This window comes from Pogona vitticeps, chromosome 2, assembly GCF_051106095.1.
Source record: "Pogona vitticeps strain Pit_001003342236 chromosome 2, PviZW2.1, whole genome shotgun sequence".
Classification (NCBI taxonomy): domain Eukaryota; kingdom Metazoa; phylum Chordata; class Lepidosauria; order Squamata; family Agamidae; genus Pogona; species Pogona vitticeps.
Window position 1 is genome coordinate 122,405,041 of NC_135784.1, and position 24,360 is coordinate 122,429,400.

The 24,360-nt window shown below is 42.7% G+C and overlaps 2 protein-coding genes across 2 annotated transcripts; one reads left to right on the plus strand and one right to left on the minus strand.

Annotated features, from left to right (window-relative positions):
* Positions 1-5,391: 5,391 nt before the first annotated feature.
* On the minus strand, positions 5,392-12,935 carry WDR83 (WD repeat domain 83). The gene is made up of 10 exons (XM_020800387.3): positions 12,850-12,935; positions 12,073-12,330; positions 11,649-11,769; positions 10,848-10,953; positions 9,438-9,486; positions 9,219-9,345; positions 8,617-8,684; positions 8,085-8,193; positions 7,430-7,544; positions 5,392-5,870 (listed from the first exon to the last, which is right to left on the minus strand). The coding sequence occupies exons 2-10, from the start codon at positions 12,173-12,175 to the stop codon at positions 5,718-5,720; spliced, it is 951 nt and encodes a 316-aa protein (XP_020656046.2). The 5' UTR covers positions 12,176-12,330; positions 12,850-12,935; the 3' UTR covers positions 5,392-5,717.
* A 211-nt stretch (positions 12,936-13,146) lies between these two features.
* On the plus strand, positions 13,147-24,128 carry WDR83OS (WD repeat domain 83 opposite strand). Its single transcript, XM_020800390.3, has 4 exons — positions 13,147-13,303; positions 15,103-15,208; positions 20,892-20,989; positions 23,788-24,128. Exons 1-4 carry the CDS (start codon positions 13,254-13,256, stop codon positions 23,852-23,854), a joined length of 321 nt encoding a protein of 106 aa, XP_020656049.1. The 5' UTR covers positions 13,147-13,253; the 3' UTR covers positions 23,855-24,128.
* Positions 24,129-24,360: the final 232 nt, after the last annotated feature.

Here is a 24,360-nt window from a genome sequence, read left to right on the forward strand (position 1 = left end):
CTGGTTTTAAAAAGTCACTAACCCTCCCCAGAGTTCAAAACAAAGCCTGGGAGCAGTGCCAGTTTCAGATCCAAGGGAACTCTTTGCCAAGATGGCCTTGCTGGGAACTACCGTCATGGTAGATGCAGCTGTCACTGCTCCTCTTCCTCTTCTCCATCAGAGTCAACTCATTCCTTCTGAGCCAGAAAGAAAGAGGGTCAGTGAACAAGGAGGCATGCTGGAGCAGTAGCAGGCTCCTGTGGTTGGTGACGGCCCCTTGCTGGGGCACAGGGACTGGAGCAAGTGTCCCGCAATGCTGCCCTCCCTGACCCCAGGCCTTTCCAGGATTCCTGAATGCCATCTGCCAAACTCTAGCATGAAGTATAAAAATCAATATATGCTGGTTAAAGTCCTGTGCTTAAACCAGCTGACATGAGAATCGAGGTTGCCTGGCAGTAAGCCTCTGCTTTTTAAAATTAACTGGTTGGCAGCATTTAGGCACCTCCACCTCTAAACTTTTGTGTTTCTCTTGCTAAATCAGGTCCTGATAGAACAATAGGCAGTTTTGGTTCTCCCAACCTGTAAATCTGGTTGACAACAATGTGGAGAGACTAGTGCTCATACCAGGATATGAAATGTCTAACTGTGTGACCTATGACTGAGTTCTAGCCCTCTTTCCTACCCTGTTTCCCCAAAAATAAGTCAGGGTCATAAATAATTTTTTGCTCCAAAAATGCATTAGGATTTATTTTCAGGGGATGTTTTATTTTTGTCATATACAGTACAACCATCTACATTTATTCAAATGCAGTCATGTCATCTTCTGGTTGCTGCACAATGGTGGAGGGCAAAATTTCACTTAACTGGGGCTTATTGTTGAAGTAGGACTTATATTACAAGCATCCTGAAAAATCATACTAGGGCTTATTTTCAGGTTAGGTCTTATTTTAGGGTAAACAGGGTAGTTCAAGAGGATTGTGTATGATGCAACACACAAAACCCAATACTGTATAGCATAGTCAATTATTTAACTATTAGGATACAATAGGCTACCCAACAAAGCAGAATGGCAGGATATTAAAGACACAGAAAGGAACACCCTCACAAACTGCATAGTTAGACTATATAATTCACTATCAAGAGATAACCTGATGTCTGTCAATTTAAATTGCTTTAAACAATCAGCTAAATTCAAAGATTACAAGGTGATCTATGGTGTGTCCAGTGTCAGAGGCAATACACCTCTCAGTACAAAGTAATAGGAAATACAAGTGGCAGGGTCCTATTATACTACAGTGGTGCCTCGCTAGACGATAATCCGTTCCACTGAAATCACTGTTGAGCGAAATCATTGTCTAGCGAAAAGCATTTCCCCATTGGAATGCATTGAAACCTGTTTAATGCGTTCCAATGGGGAAGAATAGTCATTGTCTAGCAAAGATCGGCCATAGAAAAGCCGCTTTGTGAACCGCCGATCAGCTGTTTAAATCGCTGTCTTGCGAAGCTTAGGTCCCGAAAACCCTGTTTTGCGAGCGTGGAGGGAGCTGTCAAAATCGTCGTCTAGCGAAAATTGCTTTGTGAAACAGGGATCAAACATTGTCCAGCGAAATTCCCCCATAGGAATCACTGTTTTGCGAATTGCTATAGCGATCGCAAAAAGTCAATGTCTAGCGAAAAAACTGTCATGCGGGGTAATTGTCTAGTGAGGCATCACTGTACTGTCCTGGTTCCGGGCTTCCTAGTGGCTCGTGGAACATAGTGCTGGACTAGAAAGGCCTTTTTCTGATCCAGCGGGGCCTCCCACCCACCTACATAAAAACTCCAACCACCATCCACAGCAAAAAAAGGAGGCATAATAAAAACACTGGTAGACAGCACACTTTTTTTTAGACCGGGCAAATCGGAACTGTGAAGCTCAATTTCTCAGCACCGAACTCAACCATCTGAATTGGGCTCTACAGGCAATTGGCTACTTCAAAAATGAAATCACAAGAGCAATCAAACCAAGAAAACACCAAACTGAAGAGGAAAAACAGCCACCCACAAATAAAGTATTTCTGCCATACATCAAAGGGATCACGGACCGCATGGGGAAACTTCTGAAACAACACAACCTAGAAACAGTATTCAAGCCCACCACAAAAATACAACAAATGTTATAGTCAGCAAAGGACAAAAGGGACCCCCTCACCACTGCAGGAGTATACCAGATACCTTGCAGTTGTGGCCAGGCATGTATTGGAACCACAAAACACAGCATCCACATCAGAATCAAAGAACATGAGAAACACTGCAGACTAAAACAAACGGAAAAATCAGCAGTAGCTGAACATGCCCTAAAACAAGCTGGACATGAAATTCTATTTCAAAATACTGAAGTACTAGACAACACCAGCAATCATTATGTTAGACTGCCCAGGGAAGCCACTGAAATCCACAAACACCAGCAGAGCTTCAACAAAAAAGAAGTTTAAAACTCAACAAAACCTGGCTCCCAGCATTGAAAAATACAGCCTGCAAAAAGTCAACAAACTCTACCTAGCCACAAGAACTGGTGATCACTGCACACAAAAGACCAGCTAATGACACCCATCAATCACAGTGACAGATAATCTTTCCCTCTTATCACAGCAATACACCCGCAACAAAAAACACGTTGATCACCACATCTTCTGAGAAGAACAAAAGCTGATCCCACAGCTGTACTCAACTATCCAAACTGCACCAGAGCACAGACAGAGTTCTGACTCCCATCCTCTGAAGATGCCGGCCACAGAGACTGGCGAAACATTAGAAAGAACAATCTTCAGAACACGACCAAAGAGCCCGAAAAACCCACAACAACCTTCCCTCATGTCTTAACAGAACTTGGAAAAAAAAATACTTTTAAAGTTTGTAACTTCCAGAATCCCTCAGCCATGGGAGCTGTAGTTGAAAAAGTAACTTTTCCAAGCTCTGGTTCTTAACTTGATGGGAGAGGAAAAAGGAATGATGGCCAGGCTTGGTCACATAGGCTAAAGGTGCATGAGTTATTATATATAAAGGACGAGGCAGTAAAAGTAAAGGGTTGTGTGCTAAAAATTATAGCATGGCACACCATTCTGACTATAAAAGTCCAAAAGTACACACAGGAAGAAGGGTCCAGTTTTTAATCTGTTATTCCCAGACCTTCTATTACTCATAAACCACTTCTACACTCTGTGGCTAATGTCACCAAAATGCCTTTACACAGCAATGTGGCCCAAGAATTTGATGAATCAGACTCATGAGATGTAATATCCTAGGGAAATGTTTTGCATGAATGCTAAATGTGTCAAAGAAGGTACGGTGAGCAGATTAAAACTAAGGTTAATATCATGGTTGCAGTGTTGCAGAGAATGCTCAGATGATGAGCGGAGAGGTTTATGGTTTTTTTGACTGCTGGTAGCAGCTGCCTTCAATGAGAATACAGACATCCTTGCTCTAGGCAAGCAATGAAACAATCAGGCCTGGGATGCAGTATGAAACTTCACCCTATGTCTGACAAACCCAAGAACAGAATGTCACAATTGGGAAAAAACAGGGCTTGCCTATCATATTCTCAATGTGATCATCCTGCTACAGCTCACTGCACCTGCCCTGAAACTGTTTATAATACTGCACACACTACCACAAGATGTTTGTGTGATGCCAGCTGGAGGCAGCAGAAGCACAGATTGTAATTCTAGCCCATATTCTCCTCTCCTCCTTTTCATTGTGAGACAAAATGCAGCATCCAAAAATTACACACTTGAACTCCCATCCAAGCCCTTACATCACTGACACACCCCTCTGTTAAGGGCGGCTCTGCTTTACACTCTTCCTTGATCTAAAGAAGCTGCTAGGAATGCACACAGCAGCATGGCTCTGGGATGCTCTGGAGAGAGGAGCATTTCCTTCCTTCCACACTTGTTCTACTGTCTTTTGCAAAGGATTTCACAGTGCACACAATCTTAGTCTCATTGCTGTCTCTACCTTCATTTTCTAGCGTAACTTTTCAAATATAAATTGTTGCAAATTTTAACATGTATTAGCTTAAGCTAATCTGCATTAATAACAACAACACCCAGAAGACCTTGAACAAGCATAGGTAAAACCTCAGGAGCCAGAAGGGGAGTACAGAGGACCCCCGTTACTCAAGAGCAGGGCTTCAGCACCTTATTTAGTGCTGTGAATTTCCTATGGGCTAGCAGAAAAAAAAACTGACAGGCAAGAAAGAAAAATAACACAAACAGTCTAAAATTACATAATCTATGGAAGTCATGAAGGAGTGCATCATTTTAGGGAAGAATATACACTGCATGTTTGCAGCCCGTTGAGTCCACAAGCTGTGATTTCACTCCAGGCAATCAGTCTTTTAACCGGTTCACCCCATTCCTCCATTCTTCAGAGCAAAGGCTGCATTCCATCACATCTCTCAAACCAGAAAGTGAGGCATTTCAATATCTTGCAATCTAAAACCAACCCAGCTTTCAAAAGCAGTACATTGCTGTTGAAGGACATATTTTACAGAGGCAGCTGAAGGTACAAATCCACCATCCGTCTTTAAAGTTGACCGATTTCCTAGGTTCTCTTAATCTAAATATACAGTGGTGCCCCACATAGCGACGTTAATCCGTTCCAGGATTAACGTCGCTATCCGGAAGCATCGCTAAACGGAACTGAAAACCCCATAGGAACGCATTAAACTCCATTTAATGCGTTCCTATGGGGCGAAAACTCACTGTTAAGTGAAGATTCCCCATCCGGCCGCCATTTTCGCCGCCTCGGTAAGCGAGGGCAGGGCACGAAAACGGAGCGGGCGGCCATTTTCTGCACCCAGCAGCCATTTTGGAACCGCCGATCAGCTGTTTCCCTAACATCGCAATGTGAAGATCGGTAAGCGAAACGCTTACCGATCATCGCAATGCGATTTTTGGCCTATCTAAACATCGCAATGCGATCGCATTAGCGATTGCAAAAAACGCATCACTATGCGGATTCGTCGTTAAACGAGGCACCACTGTATTTTGTCTGATAAACACAAGTAAAAAGAACCTCAGTTTCTTAATAAAGAGTCAACAAGCCAAACCTTCCTACTTGTCGCGCAATGCTAAAGATATGCATATGGCAGATGAAGCCAAGCAAATGTTATCACTTTCCACACTTCTCAAAAATACCTTCCTTCGTTGTAGCTTCATATGTAGGAAGCAGCTCAAAAACAATGGCCCAAAAGCACAGAAACTGAGTTTCTCCTATTTATTTCTTCTTGGGGCTACAGTACATTTTTACATACTATGGGCCCTTTCTAAGGAGCACTGATACAAACTTAGAACTCCTCCTGATGTTGTCTTTCATATACCAAACTTACAGCAATACAAAAGTGGCTTGTCTCCAAGGCAGTCACTCCTCATCTTAAGGCAGTCACTCCTCATCCCAAGGAGGAATGGTTTATTTGAACTGATGATTGTAATACAGATAACTTTATTGGAAAATGGCATTCCAAAGAGTGAGGAAGATGTTAGGTTCCGACCGCTCAGGGATGCTCTTTTGTCTTTTAGACAGCAATAGAGGTCACGCTTGTCCTATCAGAGGCAGAAAGCCCATGGGAGGGTTATTCCTTCTATAGTCCAGTGTTACACACCTTCCTGAAGGCATTACACACTGTTCTGTGTGTCTCTGAGGAGAGAGGTCTGTCTCCCAGCATCTGAGAGTCTCTACTCGGAGGAGGGCAACAATGATCAGGCCACTGCACCTTCTTCAGCCACATAGGATTCCTCCCTCCAAAGCTGGACACGGCCCTCTGAAGCAGTAAGCAGGCAAGGCTCAGTTGGGTGGAAGGACAGAGACTGGACTGCAGTGTTGCTCACAGGCAAGGCCAGAGTAAGCGATCCCTGTGAAGAGAGATGGGGAAGTATGCATGGGAGGAACAGAAGGCCTATGAAGAAGTGTTGTGCACCACTGTTCACCCTGTGCAATAGGAGCTCCATCCAATCTGAAGATCTTTGCACCAAAGAAAGATGAATCCATTATCATTTCAAGGCTAACCTAGCAGAGAAATACAGGTCAGTGCTATGAAGACACCAAACACAGATCCATGGTTCTCTATCCAACTATGACACCAATAACTCTCCATTTTGCCCATCTTGGATCCTTCCCCCATTTTTTTTTTTTTTTTTTTTTTTTTTTTGCTTTATAATGCCAAATTGTGCCTGCCAGAAGCCTTGGGGCCCACTGACATTTAAATGTCTTCCCCACAACCTATCTTATCATCCATAAAGAGCCTTTTAAGAAACTGGAAGTGATTGTGCTAGAGACCCTACCATATAGGCCACAGGCTGCACTTCGCCTTCCCTTGCTCTAAAAGCTGAGAACAGGGGAATGTGGCTACTTGTTGCTGAATGAGCAACGGGGGGGGGGACCTCCAAATTTAAAGCACCTAGTGAAATGGAAGAAAGTGCCAGGCAGCACATAAACCTCAGTGTGAAGGGAAAGCAAAATTATTTTCCTTACAAGATAAAAAAAATATTGCACTAAGATTCAAACCAAATGATAATCAGATTTCACAGATAATGGCTCACTCACAGATTTCAAATACAGTGGGGGCTTCACTTGAGAACTTAATCCGTATTGGAAGGCGGTTCTCAAGTCAAAAAGTTCTCAGGTCAAACCTGCATTTCCCATAGGAATGCATTGAAAACCATTTGATCCGTATCTGCTCTTTTCCGTCCATAGAAACTAATGGGAAGCTGCTATTCCGCCTTCGACCACTAGAGGGGGATATTTTGTTTCTTTTTTTCTTAGGGCAAGAAAGGTTCAGGGAAGGCAGGGAAAATACAGTCCAGGCAGTACCAGGCAGTCTGAAGACTGTCTCCCAATCCACTCTCTAAACGCTGGGAGGAGTGAGGAAGCAGACAGGCACCCTTTTCACTGGCCAACAGTTAACTGGAAGTTCAAATTTTGCACTTTCCCTGCCTCCCACGTGGTTTTTTTTCAGTTCTTAACTCAAATCTAAGTATGTAAGTCAAGTCAATATTTTCCTATGAGAGTGGTTCTTAAGTCAAAATGTTCTTAACTCGAGCCGTTCTTAAGTCAAGACCCCACTGTATAGACAGAGCACTCTATTAGCCATTACTGCTTAACTTCCATTTAGTTCCCAGGTTAAAAAAGGTTCTCTGGCAATTTTGCTGTTCTGTTCCAACAAAGAAATGGTCACTCTTGCTCTCAAATAAATCACTAGGCACAAGGCTGACAGTGCCTGCCCTCAAACTGGAGGGTTGGCTGCATTGTTCTCCAGCGACATCATAGTGACCTGTGCTATCAGCGAAGTTCCCTTTCTACATACTACAGCCAGCCACAGTGTTTGTACTGTATCTCCACTCCTATGAAGACACAGATGTAACATGACTGCCAGAGAAGAAAACTGTACGTTTCTCTAGGCAACTGCACTTACCTCAACCAGGTCCCAAAAATACACCTTCCCATCCTCAGAGCAGCTCCCAACATGTGTGTCTCTCTCACTCAGGCAACAGTCCATTTTGTAAGTCACATTTTTGTGGCCTGTATATCTAGAAGGGGTGAAATGTGAAAGAGAATTAGGAAATTATTTTCCGTTCAGCCAGACTTTCCCCATCAGTCCCACTTTGGTTGCTACCAGTCCATGGCCAAGACGACAGATGCAGGCTAACAAATGGCCCAAGTCCATTTGAGACAGGTAAAAAAACATGTTTATAAAATCTATACACATATAAAAGATGTATGCAGCGAGGCAAGTTTCTTTTCCACTCTAGCCATGGGTCAGGAATGTTAGGTCTTGGGAGTCAAATTCAGCCCTCTCAAAGACCGACACTAACCCTCCTGGGGTTCCTCTGGTGACTCCCTTCCATATAGCTCTATTATGTCCCCCACCCACCCGTTCTAAAATAGATGAAATGCTTCTCCTAAGGCTTAGCTGCTGGAAGGATTTCAAGTCCCACATGTGGAGTGAAACACCAAAGAAATTCTCTATGTGTATGAACTGATCGACATACACATTTTGAACAGTGAAATCCAACTGTAAGCACCCTTTAGGGACTTCAAGGGTAGGAAGGAATAATTGTACTGCTTACTCTCCTAGCAGCTCTCCAGTATCTTTGTCCAGCAATCGCAGCGTAGAGTCTAAACTGGCAGCCAAAGTACACTGCCCATCTTTGCTGAAACAGACGCAAGTGATTGGACCTGTAAAGAAAATGAGCTCCATTGCTTCGGGCTGTGGATCTGGGCATGCTCATGCGCACAAAGGCTGGGCAAGGCCCGACAGCAGCAACACCTAGCACTCTGAGAGTTTTCTAAGAACTTTAATCTGTTTGAAATAATTATTCTTTCCAGGATAATAGTAGCTTTTCTCCCTCAGTTATTTTGTTAAAACTAGTCAAATGCATGTTGCCCACTGCTCTGAATAACTGGGTGCAATTCTGAGGTCTATGCAATGTTCACCTTCGTAGAAGCCCACTGACTTAAACCTGAGGAACAGCTACTGAATAAAAGATGAAATAAATATACAGTAATTCTCTTTCTCCGCTAGGACCTCAGAAGCAAAGAGGACACATTACACCACAGAATTATCACCTTGAAGCCTCTGGCTTTCATTTCAACACTCACTTCCAATATAATCTGAGTAAAGTTCTCCAGCACGGAGGTCATAGCGCCGCACACGCCCATCCACAGAACTGAGAAAGAAAAGAGAGGCATTGGGAGGCAGTAACTGGGAGTAATCAAAAGCTTGTCAGACATGCAGATTCCCCTGATGCTGACATCTCAGACTGCATACTTTAAACTTCTAGTTTTCAAGTCACAAAGCTCAGGTTCTATGACTGTTATGTGTCCAGGGCAACCTTGGTCAAATTTTCTTTGATTTGTCAAATATCTATCCCTAAAGTTGACATAATACTGCAAGTCTTTCACAAACCACACTCTCCTCTTCCTACATCTTTAACAGAAATTCTTATAACTTTCCAGGCTTTGCTCAAAAAGAAAAGTTACTTTAAAAAAAACATTCCTAGAAATATACATAATGACAGTGTATTTTAAAAAATTTTGATTACGGACTTCCTCACTGAAAATGAGCAGAAGGATTAAACACTCATGGATGAACTGGGAACACTCAACAGGCCCCAGCAGGATCAAGCTCAGACATAACAGAGGAAGGAATCTGTTTTCTCCAGTTCTGCCTTTAGCTCTGACTTAGCACCATTTTTCCTTACCCAGCAAGGATTTCATGATCTGACACCTTCAGACTGGAGATGCCGTCCTTGGCCTCATCTAGAATCTGGACAGGATTCAATCTGCGTGAGCGGCAGTCCCAGCAGCGGATACTGGAGTCTATAGAACCTGCACAAGACAGAAAAGCATGTGAGGTAGACTCCAAATCATATATTCTGAGAGCAACAGGGAAGCAGGGTGACAAAGTAAGTGTTCCTCACCTGACAGGATCACAGTTGCCTCCTCATTGAATTCCACACAGTTTACTTTCTACACATTGAGAAGAGACAATGAAGAAGTTGTGAACAGCTATGGTCACAAAGTCTATATCTATCGTCATATCCCTGGAATCAGATGCATGTACAGAAAACCCACACTCACTTGTTTCATTCCCCCACTTTTCAACAATTGACAGGAAGTGCCCCAAATATTGGAATTCTTAGAATTCTCCTACAGGGTCCATTAGAACCACCCAATTACTATCCCCTACAAGCCCAAAATCCAAACCAGGCTTATATCAGCATTCATTATTTTGGTGTATTAAAGATCATCAAAAGCATGATAGGATGAGTTTTGTGGCCTACAGCCCATTTTATTAGACATTTATTTATTTATGTATTATCAGATTTATATCCCACCCTTCTAGACTGGAGTCTTACTCAGGGCAGCTCACAATACACTGTACACAAACAGATAAAAACAACAATTAAAATCTACAATAATAATATGATCAAGATGGAATAATATGATCAACATATGGAATGTTATGAAGAATTTCAAGTATATGTATTTATACAGAATATATCTTCACAGAAGCCTATGCTATCATGCATTTGTTGGTTTTGAAGGTGCTGCGAGACTGTCTTGATTTTGCTCCAACAGGTTAACACAAATGTTGTTCTGTGATGAAAAGTGACCTCCAGCCTGTCCTGACCCTGTAAAGAAGTGATCTCTAAAATGTCCTATCATTAATAACCCTACTCAGCAATTTTAAATTCAACCTCATGGCTTCCTTCATGAAGTCAACCCATGTCATACTTGATTTTCCTCTTTTCCTGTTGCCTTCAACACAGATACCCCAGTGCAAATTAATTTTGCCATGTTGCCCTGAATTCCTTCTGCTATCCAGTAAAACAACTGGATTCTTTTATACCAAGTGCCAATTGCTTACCTCTGTATTCTCAGTCCTTATCTAAGTCTCACATTATGCATGTTTTCTGGTGATTCCACAAGGAATTATGTTAATTCTCTAACTTCTCATGACACAGTGGTTAATTTGCTGTGCTGCAGCCAAAAATGGGTTGACAACCCAGGATTCAATCCCAAGCAGCCAGCTCAAGGTTGACTTAGCCTTCAATCCTTCCAGGTCAGTAAAATTAGTACCCAACTTGCTTGGGGAGGGCAATATGTAGCCTGCATAATTAACTTGTGAACCACTCAGAGAGCGTTTTAAAGTGCTATGGGGCGGTATATAAGGAGCACACTTTGCTTTGCTTCTATACCTTCTGCCTGACCTGCAAAAAAAAAAACCCTCCCACTGTAATGGATCAACTGCATTTAGAACAGTTTCCTCTTCCAAATATGTGCCTCCCTGTTTTCCGGGAACTCCCAAAGGACAGAAGAGGTCTTACCCCTGCATGGCCACGGAACTTGCGAACCACCTGCCCTGTGGCAACATCCCATAAGATTACCGTCTTGTCTCCTCCGCATGAGCAAAGTTGGCTGTTATCAAATGACCTGTGACAGGAAAAGAGAGGAACAAGGATGAGAACTAGGGACTTATTCAACTTATATCAACTTATTCTGGCTTCTAAATTTCTTATTTATAAATTATTTATTATTTCAATTTCCTAGAGCCCAGTTCTACGGCTGCACATGCCTTTTCAAGACAATTGTGTAAATGCAGATCAACTATAATGGGGAATCTCAGGAGTATGTTTTTTCCAAGTTTCTAGCCATTAAGGCAGAAATGTTTGACGATGCCTGCTCTGTGATAATTCTGCTCAATTCCCATCCCAGTTCTTAAATATTTGTTTATATTTTCATTCCCTGCTTTTTGCTCCAACAGTTAGTAGAAACAGGAAGTTTTTTCAAACTAAAAGCACAGTTTTAAATTTGTTTAGTTTGTTATTGGCAGTTTTGTGGGGAAATGTATTGGGATTTTTGCACCACGAAAGAACAAGACTCTATGTCTCATTTTTCTATGAAGTTGTATGCATTGTGGTTTCATTATAGCACCTTGTAATAAAACAACTTTCAACAAAGACATTTATTTTACCTTGTCAACTTCTCATACAGCACACTGGAGCTCTGGCAAAGTCACACACATTGCCCGCCTAACCTGTTTACCATCTAAAATTCTCTCATGCTATTCTAAAGCAAAATCTATTCTGTCTTCTAATGAAAGTTGGCCCCTCTGCCCTGGCTCTTACCCTGCTGCATCAAGAACTTCATAGCCATGGCCACTGTATGATTTGAGGGGAGTCCCTTTGTAGGGGTTCCAAAGCTTGAGTGACTTGTCGCTGCCACAGGTGAGACAATAATTGCCATCCACTAGAAAAAAATAAAATGAAAAATCCAAACTTTCTGATCATTATTCAGCCTAGCAAACACCAGTAAAATTCTTAAAACAGTAGCCTTTCCTATTTCCTCTTGCACTGTAGATTCTATCATTTTCCCTACAATCCCAAGATTCTACCCCCAACAAGTCTGACCCTTAATATCATTATGATCATTGTATTGATTTAACAAGACTCTAAACACTAGATCCACTTTTGTTATAGGGAACTGCTCTTTAGTTTTACATCCCTACTAACTCAGCACTATGTCCCACTTATAGGAACAGGATGGACTCACCATTGAACCTCACTGCTCTGACAGCTCCCTGTTTGCATTCCAGTGTACCCAGCAGTTTCTTGGGCAGCTCAGGCCTCCTGGGTTTTGGCTCTGGAAAAGCCATGATGGAAGCAAGTAACTTCTTTCACAGATAAGCTATAAATTATTCTCCTGTAGTTTGCCAGCACAGCAACACTCTTAGCAATACCAGGATTAATATCAAGGTGAATTGATGATCATACTGCTTCTGGGAATTTGTTCTCTTCAGAGTAACTTCACCTTTTAACAAAATAACACAAATGCAAAGGGAAGTCTGTTTGCTGTTGCAAAATCCATTCAAGCAGCCATACTCCTCACAATAGTAGAAGACAAGCTGGCCTTTTTGATTAAAAGAAAAGTCTAATTGGCAAAAAAAGAGAGAAAAGGACCTACTACATATATTTGTTTAAAAAAAAGGAAAAGGCCTACTACTTATATTTTAGTATTCCATAAATCATATAATAGCATATTCTGTCAGCTCTTAAGAAAGCCAATTTTCCCGATCCAAAACTGTTATCTTTACAACCTTCTGCAACGCATCGTGGCTCTTAAAAATTTCAAATACGCCTCCCGCCCCCAGGAAACCCCCACTTTCTCCTAACACTCTTAGCATCTCTCCCGAGCGAGTTCTACCTCTGAAACCGGTTTAGGCCTTTTTCCCTATATATTCTCCTTATTTGAGCCTGACTCTTCTATTAAGAGAGGAGTTTGAGAAAATTCCAACAACTTCCGCATGACTCAGTCCTTCTTGAAGTTTACCCGAGTCTGTACCGCCTGCTGCAAATTCAGTTCAACACCAAAGAGATACAGTACACGTGAAACCCAAACGGCCACCGCTCAATACGTTCCCCCGGCGCACCGTCCCCTTCTCTTTAGTTCCGCTCGTTCTCAGCGTCGCTTACCTGGTGTTGGGATGAGAGGCCTTTTGTAATCCAGTCCCTTAGTCTTCCTGGATGAACCCATTCATGCCGTCATTCCACAGAAGAGTACAGTAGCTGCAAAGTACTCCGGGCCGATGTGAACCCCGAACTAAAGAGCGGAACTACAACGGTTGAGGCCGGATGTGTTACGATTTTAGTTGCCCCCCAGCTCCGAAAGGAAGCGGAAGCTGAGCGGCACGGAGGCGGGGGGGGGCTGCTCGGAGTAGCCAGAAGTGGAGTGCGATGTCCAGCAACAGCATGGCGGACCCGCGGCGGCCCAATCGGGTTCTCAGGTCAGCTCTAGTGGGGCTTAGGAGTTGCCATGGAAACGCCGCAGAAGGGGCGGCGGGGGGGGACAAGCATGGTAGCCAAGAACGAGGCACCATGACATCGGCTGAGTAGGGAATGGGAAAGTAGTGGTGATGCTGGCTGGGGTGCCCGCCGTCCCCCTAGCCATTGGGGTGACTGTGGCAATGCGGTGGAGCAGGCGGGAAAAGGAAAGCCTGTTAGCAAAATAATCGGGGTAGCCGTTGAGTTTTCTTCTTCTGTGGAAATTGCCCTCTTGTGTTGGGTGGTTAGCCTGATTCAGATGATCGAACGTGATCTATTTGTGCCAGTTTGCGTGTCCCAGTCTTGTCACCCAGATCCTGACAAGTGTGGTGCCTAGCTAACCTTTCTGCACGTACATGCTTCAAAATAAAGTCGGAGAAACTTTTTTCCTGCCTGGAATCCACTGCCTAGGATGTTGAAGTGCTCTGGAGGGTGCATCCCGCAACGTTTAACCTAATGGTGGGCTGTTGGTAGAAGTCTGTACAGAGGGGTGTGTGTCTTTATTTAGTCATAAGAAGAGAACTTGTAGATCATTAAGACCAGGAATGGGTAACGTGGCCCTCCATGTAGTTTTCAGCTGCAACTTACCCTGTTTCCCCGAAAATAAGACGTAACCTGAAAATAGTATGATTTTTCAGGATGCTCGTAATATAAGCCCTATCCCAAAAATAAGCCCCAGTTGCGTGAAACTCCACCCTCAACCATTGTGCAGCATTGTGCAGCAACCGGAAGATGACATGACTGTACAGTATTTGAATAAATGTAGATTGCTGTTCATGAAAAAATAAAAATAAAACAAATCCCCTGAAAATAAGCCCTAATGCATTTTCGAGCAAAAAATTAATATAAGACCCTGTCTTGTTTTCTGGGAAACACGGTATGATTTCTCCCCATTAGCTGTGGTTATTGAACTGATGGGAATTGCAGTTTGACATCTGTAGGACCACAGCTCCCCACTCTTGATCTTGTCTAACTGCCTGTTCAGTGTAGGATGCATATACAGAATCCTTTACCCATGGTCAATTTCCAGGTCATATCTGTCAGTTTTAAAAGAGCCATATGAATAGTACAGCGATGAAGGGTGATGAAGTAACTTTTTATATAATTATATTTCTAAATAAATTTCTAAATACCATGTGTGTATCGCTGTTCACAAATGATGCTGCTATTATCTTCAACAGGTATGGCAATGTTTGCCTATTCACATTTCACAAAACACTTGTTTTCATGGTTCATGCCATGGTAGGAGGAGTGTAACTTTTCATGACAGTTTGCGTAATCTGGATGCTTAGGTAATCTGCTACCCTATCAATAGTTTTTTTTAAAAGCTTCAGAGTTCCAGAACAATTTGTAGCAATTTTTTGTACTGTGCTATACATTGATCACCTTAAAAAAGAAAGGCCTCGGGGTACTTTCAGGTGCAACTGCAGGTTGAGGATATACTGCTAGATATAAAGCTAGAGCAAGAAACTCTTCTCATGACTTGACAGTGCAAATTTTAGATCTAAATTCATGCCCATTAAAAAACAAAACAGTTAATAGGAACATATACTTTATAATCAAACAGCCACGGATCATGATTGAGCCTCATGTATTTAAGCAACATTAAGGTGTGAATAAATCTTTCTTCCTTGAGCCTCTGTGTTTATCCTAAGAATGTCTTTATGTTTTTTGCCTCGTGTTTATGTTTTTGTGGCTAGATCTAATTTTAAAGCCTGATTTCATGTTTTATTTACCCCATAATGGCGTATTTTATTTATAGATACAAGCCTCCAACCACAGAGAACAACCCTACTCTAGAAGACCCAACACCAGACTACATGAATCTGTTGGGAATGATTTTCAGTATGTGTGGCTTGATGCTGAAGGTTAGTACTGGAACACTGTGGGTTTGACTTTGAGACTATTTCAGCAAATCAAAGGCAAGACTAGCTCAGCTGTGTGTTATCCTGTAACTGTTATTAGATTGTGTATGTCCAGTGAGTTCCTGATGTTGGTCTTTCATGAGGTATTAGTTGAGTTTGCAAGAGACAACTGAGTTGATCAACTTATTCTGGCAACTGGACTTTCAGTTTTCTCTCTTCTTCTAAATTGAGTTGGATTATATGCACAATATGCCTGACCTTAGACTTTCCCCATTTCCTTGCCACTTTAGTTTCTCTAATGTTGTTTCAAGTACATTAACTAAGGCACTTTCTACAGTAGTAACATAATAGAATACCATGTAGACCACATCCATCTCCCTGTTTCCCTGAAAATAAAACCTAACCTGAAAATGAGCCCTAGTATGATTTTTCAGGATGCGCGTAATATAAGCCCAGCCCCAGTTAAGTGAAACCCCGCCTTCCACCATTGTGCAGCAACCAGAAGAAGATGACATGATTGTATTTGAATAAATGTAGATGGTTGTGCATGACAAAAATAAAATATCTTCTGAAAATAAGTCCTAATGCGTTTTTGGAGCAAAAATTAATATAATACCCTGTCTTATTTTTGAGGAAACACAGTATCACACCTCTATTAAGGCCAATCCATTATAATTGAATGCTGAGAGTTCAGTTGTTACAGCACAATACTGAATCTTACTGCTGCTGTATATAGTTTACTGAAGACATGCCAGTGTGTGATTGTCTTTGGACATAATCCAAATGGGTATTCAGTGCTGCACAGTGTGTAGGCATCCTTCAGTCTTGAGAAACTATGTTAACGTGCTCTGAATAGAGGTCTTGGAATAGTGTCTAGTGTGGCTGAGAAGGCCAATTCGAGAGTGACAATCCCTTCCACACTGAAGACAAATACAGTCTGTCCTCTATATTTGCGAAGGCTTTCACGGCTGGGATTTAATGGTTTTTGTGGGTTTTTCGGGCTCTTTGGCCATGTTCTGAAGGTTGTTCTTCCTAACGTTTCGCCAGTCTCTGTGGCCGGCATCTTCAGAGGACAGTGCTGTCCTCTGAAGATGCCGGCCACAGAGACTGACGAAACGTTAGGAAGAACAACCTTCAGAACATGGCCAAAGAGCCCGAAAAACCCACAACAACCAACAGTCTGTCCTCTGTCTAGCTCCCTAATTTTGCTCGTTGTGGTACTGCCTCTTTGCCTCGGCCTGCTGAACAAGTGCCTCTTCAAGGCTGAACACTCAGATGTCAAGGTTTCCCATTTGTTGGGGTCCTTTCCTAAGGCCTTTAGATCCTGTTTGCAGATATCCTTGTATCGCAGCTGTGGTCTCCCTCTGGGGTGCTTTCCCTGCACTAATTCTCCATATAGGAGATCTTTTGGAATCCGACCATCAGCCATTCTCACAACATGCCCAGGCCAATGTAGATGTCACTGCTTCAGTAATGTATAAATGCTAAAAATTCCAGCTCATTCTAGGACTATTATATTCAGAACTTTGTCCTGCCAGGTGATACCAAAAATGTGTTGGAGACAACACATATGGAACGTGTTCAGCTTCCTCTCCTGCCATGCACAAAGGGTCCAGGACTCACTGCAGTACAGGAGTGTGCCCAGGACACAGGCTCTATAGACCTGGACCTTGGTATATACCATCAGCTTCTTATTAAGTCATACTCTCTTTGTGAGTCTAGAGAACATGGTAGCTGCTTTGCCAATGCGTTTATCCAGCTCGACATCTAGGGAGAGAGTGACAGAGATTGTTGAACCAAGGTACACAAAGTCATGAACAACCTCCAATTCTTGTGTGGAGATGGTAATAGAGGGAGGTGAGTCCATGCCCTGGCCCATGACTTGTGTTTTCTTCAGGCTGATTGTTAGTCCAAAATCTTGGCAGGCCTTACTAAAACAATTCATAAGTTGTTGGAGGTCTTCAGCAGAATGGGCAACAACAGCTGCAGCATCGGCAAAGAGAAAGCCCAGCTTGCATTTCAGCTAGACTTTGGTCTCTGCTCTCTATCTAAATTGAAAGAGCTTTCCATCTGATCTTTTCCGGAGATAGACACCTTCTGTTGCAATTCCAAAAGCGTGCTTCAGCATGCTTTGACATCCAAAGCGGAGTGAAATAACAGCCCTATTTCACTCCGCTTTGGATGTCATAGGGATCTGATGTTGAGCCATCAAAAGCTACAGTGCCCTTCATTTCCTCATGAAAAGACCTGATTGTGTTAAGGAGTTGAGGTGGACATCCAATCCTGGGAAGTATTTTAAAAAGGCTGTCCCTGCTAAACAAATCAAAGGCCTTTGTAAGATCTATGAAGGCCACAAAGAGTGGCTGTTGTTGTTCCCTACATTTCTTCTGCAACTGTCTGAGGGAGAATACCATGTCAGTGGTGGATCTATTAGCTCGAAATCCACACTGTGATTCTGGATAGACTCTGACTGCAAGCACCTGGAATCCCTTCAGCACAACATGGGCAAGCAGCTTCCCTACAATGCTGAGAAGAGAGATGCCATGGTAGTTATTGCAGTCGCCCTGTCTCCTTTGTTCTTATACAGTGTGACAATGTTGGCATCCTTCATGTCCACCTTCCCTCCAGCAAAGACAAAAGATTTCATAAAGCTCAGTGTTGATGATCCTTTTACAGCACTTCAGCACTTCAACAGGGATGTTATTCTCCACAGGTGCCTTGCCGGAGGCGAAGGAATCCAAGGCCGCTTTTATTTCTGCTAAAGTTGGTTTACTGTCCAACTCGTCCAAGACAGGCAGGCACTTGATGTTATTTAATGCCTCTTCGGTTACTACATTACAGTGGTGCCTCACTTAGCGACGTTAATACGTTGCAGGAAAAACGTCGCTAAGTGATTTAATCGCTAAGCGATTTTAAAAAGCCCATAGGAACGTATTAAAACACGTTTAATATGTTCCTATGGGCTTAGAAACTAACAAGCGAAATTCCTCCATAGCGGCAGCCATTTTGGGTGCCTCTAAAGCGAGGCAAAACAGCGGCTGCCATTTTGGAACCGTCGATCAGCTGTGCGAAAATGGGGGCTTTGCAATGATTACGGGGAAGTGATCATCGCAAAGCCCCCATTTTCGCACAGCTGATCGCTGCGGCTTTGCGATGATCGCTTCCCCGCGATCATCGCAAAGCCCCGCCAATCAGCTGTGCTTCGTCTCTCTCTCTCTCTCTCCCTCCACCCCTTGCAGCTCCAGCCTCAGCAGGGAGACTGACAGCCTCGGCAGGGAGACTGAGGCGCCGCCACCGCCACCCTGGCTGAGAAAGACCCTCTGCGCCTGCAGCAACCTTAAGCTGGCCGAAAATGGGGGCTTTGCAATGAGTGCTTTCCTGCGATCATCGCAAAGCGAATTTTCCCCATAGGGGCCATCGCAAAGCGATCGCTTTTGCGATCGCAAAAACAGTGTCGCAAAGCGATTTCTTTGCTATGCGGAGCAATCGCTATGCGAGGCACCACTGTATATCTAAAATATAGCTCAGAGTAGTGCTGCAACCATCGTTCCATCTGCTGTGCTTGGTCCTGGATGATCACGCCTGTAGCAGTCTTCAAAGGAGCAGATTTCTTCTGTATTGGACCTAAAGCCTGCTTGATACTGTCATACATTCCCTTGATGTTACCTGTATCCAGTGCTATCTGTATCTGAGAGCAAAGCTGAAGCCAATAATCATTGGAACATCTCCTGGCAGCCTGTTGGACTTTGCTACGAGCAGCTTGAAGAGCCTGCAAGTTGTACTCACTAGGACAGGCTTTGTATGCTGCTAGAGCGCTCCTCCTTTCCTCGATGGCTGGCATCAACTCCTCCGAATGGACTTCAAACCAGTCTGTCATCTTTTTGGTCTTCTTGCCGAATGTGGACAGGGCGGTGTTATAAACAGCATTCTTGGAATTTTTTCCTTCATTCAGGTGCATTTGCACCAGCCGGGCCTGGAAAAGTTTCTTCAAGTGCTTGGGCAGATTCCTCTACTTTTCTCTGATCACGGGTCTTGCTGATGTTAATATGTGGTCTTCCTTCCTTTTTCATGTGGTACAATCTCTCTCTCTCTCTTTCTTTATTTTTTGTTGCTTTATTCTGCTATACACCAGAGAGTGATCAGTATCACAATCAGCACCCTGATAACTGTGTATGATTGCAATATTAGGAAGGCTAGAGTATCTAGTGAGGATCAAATCAAGTTGATGCCAATGCTTCGATCTTAGATGTCTCCAAGAGACTCTGTGTCAAAGCTTCGTATTAAAGAACGTGTTGCTGACACAAAGACCATAATAGCAAAACTCCAGCAAGTGTTGACCATTTTTGTTCATATTCCCAATGCCAAAACGGCCTAGACAGTTGGGCCAAGAATTGTGATCAACACCAACTCTGGCATTAAAGTCTCTGAGAATAAACAGCAGCTCTTTCTCGGGGATTTTTTTGATAGTAGCTGCTAGATCATCATAGAATTTGTCTTTGACTTCTGCTGTAGATGACAGTGTTGGTGCATATGCACTGATGAGGGTGACCAGTCCTGCTGATGAGTGGAGCTGCAGAGACAGGATTCTTTCACTCCCCACAGTAGGTGGAACAATGGATCTCAGCAGAGTATTTCTAACTGCAAAGCCAACACCATATTCCCTGGTCTCATTCAATGGTTTTCCCTGCCAGAAGAATGAGATTTTTTTTCTGCACAAGACTGTTCACATTCCACTGTTATGCACTAGAGGATGAACAGTAAAAATTACATTTCTTTATCTGAATGAATGGATCATTGCATATATGCTGAAAGCAGAATGCCTTATATGAATATCTGTTTGGCTTATGTAAGGAGTTTGATTTCTAATTAGTTATAAATATCTCTGAGTCAGAGTACTTAAGCAGTTTTTATCTAAGTGAGAAAGGTGATGAGAGTCAGTGTAGCAGACAAATTGTCCAACTGGGATTCCGGAAGTATAGGTTCAAATGCCTGCTCAGCCATGGAAATGCATTCAAGAGTTGTCAATTTTAAACCACTGCTTGCATATCTTGCATGCTTCAAAATCCCTATTACAGTGCCCCTAAGTTGGAAGCAACTTGAGGTCATGTCATAACAACAAGGAATATACCGGCATCTGGTAATTGGAGAAATAGTCTGAAGTAATACTAAACTATACAGTCAAGTCTTTTATTGAGGTGTCAGTCGATAAAGGCAGCAGTTAAAGTACAATTCTGTTTCTAAAAATCTGTAAAATTTTATAGTAATGAATTATTATTATTAGTGAATTATTGTACTGAGCCCAGTAGTGAATTCAGTAGCACGGTCTGAGTGGAAGGCTTGTAACAATGATAGTTGCATTTATAATAAGGCCTTAATTGTGTTAATACTTTATTTCTGCACTTTATCAAGATCTTGTACTGCAGCCTCTTTCAATTTTTTAAAATACAGAACGTATGATATTCATATAAGATAAACTTGTTTTGTTACTGTACTTGTTTCACCAATAACTTTAAGTCAATGTAATCTAGGAAAACCCATCTGTCTTTTAAAAATATAAGACAATTTCTAAATTTTGTTAAGAAGCATTGTGATGTATTTATAAAGGTGTCAGGATTGTTTTAGAGAGTAACTGCTAAGGATTTTGAACCAATGAAGGCTCTCATGCAGTTTTCTGTGGTATTTACAGCTAAAATGGTGCGCCTGGATTGCTGTCTATTGCTCATTCATCAGTTTTGCCAACTCTAGGAGCTCGGAAGACACCAAACAGATGATGAGCAGCTTCATGTAAGTCATAGTTTTTTAATTCATTCAGACACCTATCGAGTCCTGTGCAATCTCTTACCATTGCTGACTCTCTGACAAGACTTCCATCAAACCCTTCTCATGTCCAGACTTTCTAGCTGTTTTGAATGCAATAGTCACTAGATAGCCATCGTCAACCTCAGATTTCCTGTTTCAGTATTTGAGGCAGCAGGCACCCAGCTTCCTTGCCAGCTTCATTATGCAGTGCGAAAGCCCGTCTCTTCCACACAGTGAAGTCATCTTCTGACTGCAGAAAATGCCTGCTTTTCCTTCTTGCTTTCTTCTCTGTGTGTTGAATTATGCTGACGGGGCTAGCTTGTTTTCTCATTGGTTTCCTACACCTTTATAGCTGCCAGGGATCCCTACAGTAACACTGCTGCTGAAAAAAAGAGCCGTTTAACTCTCCCACCATAGAGGAACCTTAGTGCTTTTCCAACGGGCTAGAAGAAGCAGCGGCCATCTTTTACTTGTCCTTTCCACGTTGTATATGCCCCAAGAGGGCAGGATAGTGCATCACACAAATGCTGGATGTCATGGAGCTTGGATTTTTATATATGAGGATGTGCTGAACAGTCTTTACACCTGCTTTTATTCTCCAAAATACAAACAGTACATCAAAGTAGTGAGGACTGTGTTATTTTAGCCTAGTAAAAATCCCATTTTTAACTAGGGATTTAGTAAAATATTACTAGATCATCTCTGTTTTACTTCCCTAAGGTCACTCCTGCATAGGCATCCTTCAGTCTCGAGAGACTATGGTAACATGCTCTGAATCGAGGAGTGTCCTCTCCAGAGCATGAAGCCCGGGTAAGGTAATATGGAGGATAGGCTGTTACCCAAGCAGCAGATCCCTCCTCTCCACATTGCTGAAATGGTCCAATGGAAAGGCAAGGGCCAGTACAACTGGTTCCAGCAATGTCGCAGGAGTTGGCAGAACGACACATGCTGCCTTCGGGACTCCAGCTCCGGATTTTGCCTCGAGGTTAACTCCTGAAGCCTTTTCCATGAGTGGATATAGCCACAAGGCAGTGGAGGTTTGAAATTGGAGTTTTCCTTCTCCTAGATGGGCTGCCTTCCATGGCTGACGAGCCCCACCTACCCGGCCTGCTCTTTAATAGTGCAAAAGTATGATCTGATCCTTAAAACTTTCCTGACTACCCGGCTTATGCAAATCTCATTGGCTTTCCTATTTAACATATTAAGGCCAGATATAAAATTTGAGAATTTTAGGTCACTCACTGCACTAGTAAAAGCGAAAGAGCTCATGGCAATGGTGCCTCTTTGTCAGGAATAGCACCCACCTTAAAAATTCCTCCATTGGATTGTACTAGCACTCACCTGGAAATGGCAGTTCTGCATATTCTAAGTGTCAAGGATACCCAGATTAAGGAAGGCCCACTCAGCCACACTAATCTGGCTGCCCTGGTGTGGGTGAAACAAGAGGTATGTGGTCAGTGTGCAGCAAAATCTTTCTTCCCCACAAATAAGGTCACAACGTGGCCATAGTACAAGTAACAGCTAGACGCCCCTTCCCATCATTCAACTGGAAACCATCTTCCCAGTTCAGTACCTAAGAATGAGCCAGCCTGGTCTGAAGGCTGCTCTCATACAGATAAGCTGCATGTGTTACTCCCTTCCAATTACTGGTGGGCATTACCCTCAGCCAGCTTCTCCCAGGCACTGACTACAACGCCTGAATTTTCCAAAAGAGCACCAGACTCCATGATCCCTCCATTTCCCAGTTTCTTGACACTAAGCAATCTTGCCTAGACTGTAATCAATCAGGATAACATCCTACCAACTATTCTATACCAACAGGCCCATGAACCTTTGTGATCCTCCACCTTATTACGTGCTCACCCATGAAGCCTCTACAATGCTCATTCAGGAGTCAGGCCTGGCATCTGCACTCCATTTGTTTTCAATCAAAGTCTCTTGGCACTGGATGTCTTTGCCTTTGTTTAAAATTGCCCTCTGATTTTTGTTTTTGATGTGTTTTCAAAAGTCCTTGGCATTGGTTTAGATTCAACTTGGGTCTCAGAAAACCTCTCAAAGCACCTGTCTTTGCACAACGTTATTTTGTCATCCTGCCCAGGCAATGCTCCACCACGGTCTTGGAATGCAGGATTTTTCTGTGGATTTAGACCATCATTGCAGTCCCCCCCCCGCCATCATTTTTCCTTCATTAGATTAAGAACTGGTAACAAAGCACTTTTTCTACTTATCTCCTGGTTTCTTGTCCTTGGGCACACTGCCTGCTCTGTTTTAGTCCTCCCATCCCCTTTTGAAGTAGCCTTCATACATGGACTGTGAAACAAAGTATTTATAAATTGTAGTTATCTTTGTCATTTTTCCAATAAGCTCATTTTCTTGGCTGAGTCCCGATGTCTGAAGTCTGTCTTTCCTTCTAAGAAAAGGCTGAGAGTTCTCATTTGCACAAGCTTGCTACTGTTAATTTGATTACTTATTGTAACTATGCTGTAATAAATAGATGGCTGTCTGTCACTTAGGGCTACAGAGGGAAGAAGTTGTCCTAGCACCAAAATAATTCCTCAATCATACTTCCCTTCTCAAGGGAAGCACTCAGCAGTCATGTTAATAAGAGTCTCAGACACACATCCCTGAGCAAGATTAGTAACACATCCTATTACAGTTTTTTAGTTTGACCATGTCCTTTAGGACTCCTTGATAATATTTGTAATTTATTCCAATGATATTACTGTTTGGTTGGTAATGTAATTCTGTTCTAATTGTCTCCTCCCCTTTCCTCCTTTCTTCAGGTTGTCTATCTCTGCAGTAGTGATGTCCTATCTTCAGAACCCCCAGCCCATGTCCCCTCCTTGGTGAAAAGAGAACAGCTCTCCTCTTGCAAAGCAAAAGTGCTCTCTCTCTTGACAGAGGACTATTTTCTCAGGCAGTTTGAACCCACGTGTACAAACATAGTGTTGCAAAAGTATTGGGAATACTTCCCTTATTGTGACAATAAAGTGATTATTGTGAGACACTTTGGCTATAATACCTGTATTTTCTTAATGCAGTAATTATTCACTTTTCCTATGGGGGAAAAGGTGGCATGTAAATAATAATAGTAAAATAAACAATAAATTTCATTTGAACACCAGTTTGTTAGCCAAACAATGTTGAGTTCTCGCTGTTCTTCTCATGCAGCTAAAGCTCTCTGTTCAGTTGAAGGAAGCAGTCTTGTCCAGGAACAACTTTAATTTCAGTTAACAATTAATATACACCATTTTTCAGAATTGGGGATTGAAGCTGATTAATGTACAGTAGGGTGTGTGAGAGAGTGAAATTTCTTTAAAGCGGTGTGTGTGTGTGTGTGTGTGTCTGTATTGGTT

What these genes read in the sequence shown, in the direction of transcription:
- WDR83 (XM_020800387.3), bottom strand. Translation starts at nt 12,175, where the DNA reads ATGGCTTTTCCAGAGCCAAAACCCAGGAGGCCTGAGCTGCCCAAGAAA. An exon ending in GGCAACTGTGATCCTGTCAG is followed by an intron (nt 9,346 to 9,437) that starts GTGAGGAACACT and finishes TGTCTTGTGCAG; the next exon opens with GTTCTATAGACTCCAGTATC. An exon ending in ACTGGAGAGCTGCTAGGAGA is followed by an intron (nt 7,545 to 8,084) that starts GTAAGCAGTACA and finishes CACCCCTTCTAG; the next exon opens with ATATACAGGCCACAAAAATG.
- WDR83OS (XM_020800390.3), top strand. Translation starts at nt 13,254, where the DNA reads ATGTCCAGCAACAGCATGGCGGACCCGCGGCGGCCCAATCGGGTTCTC. An exon ending in CGGCCCAATCGGGTTCTCAG is followed by an intron (nt 13,304 to 15,102) that starts GTCAGCTCTAGT and finishes TTTTATTTATAG; the next exon opens with ATACAAGCCTCCAACCACAG. An exon ending in CAGATGATGAGCAGCTTCAT is followed by an intron (nt 20,990 to 23,787) that starts GTAAGTCATAGT and finishes TCCTTTCTTCAG; the next exon opens with GTTGTCTATCTCTGCAGTAG.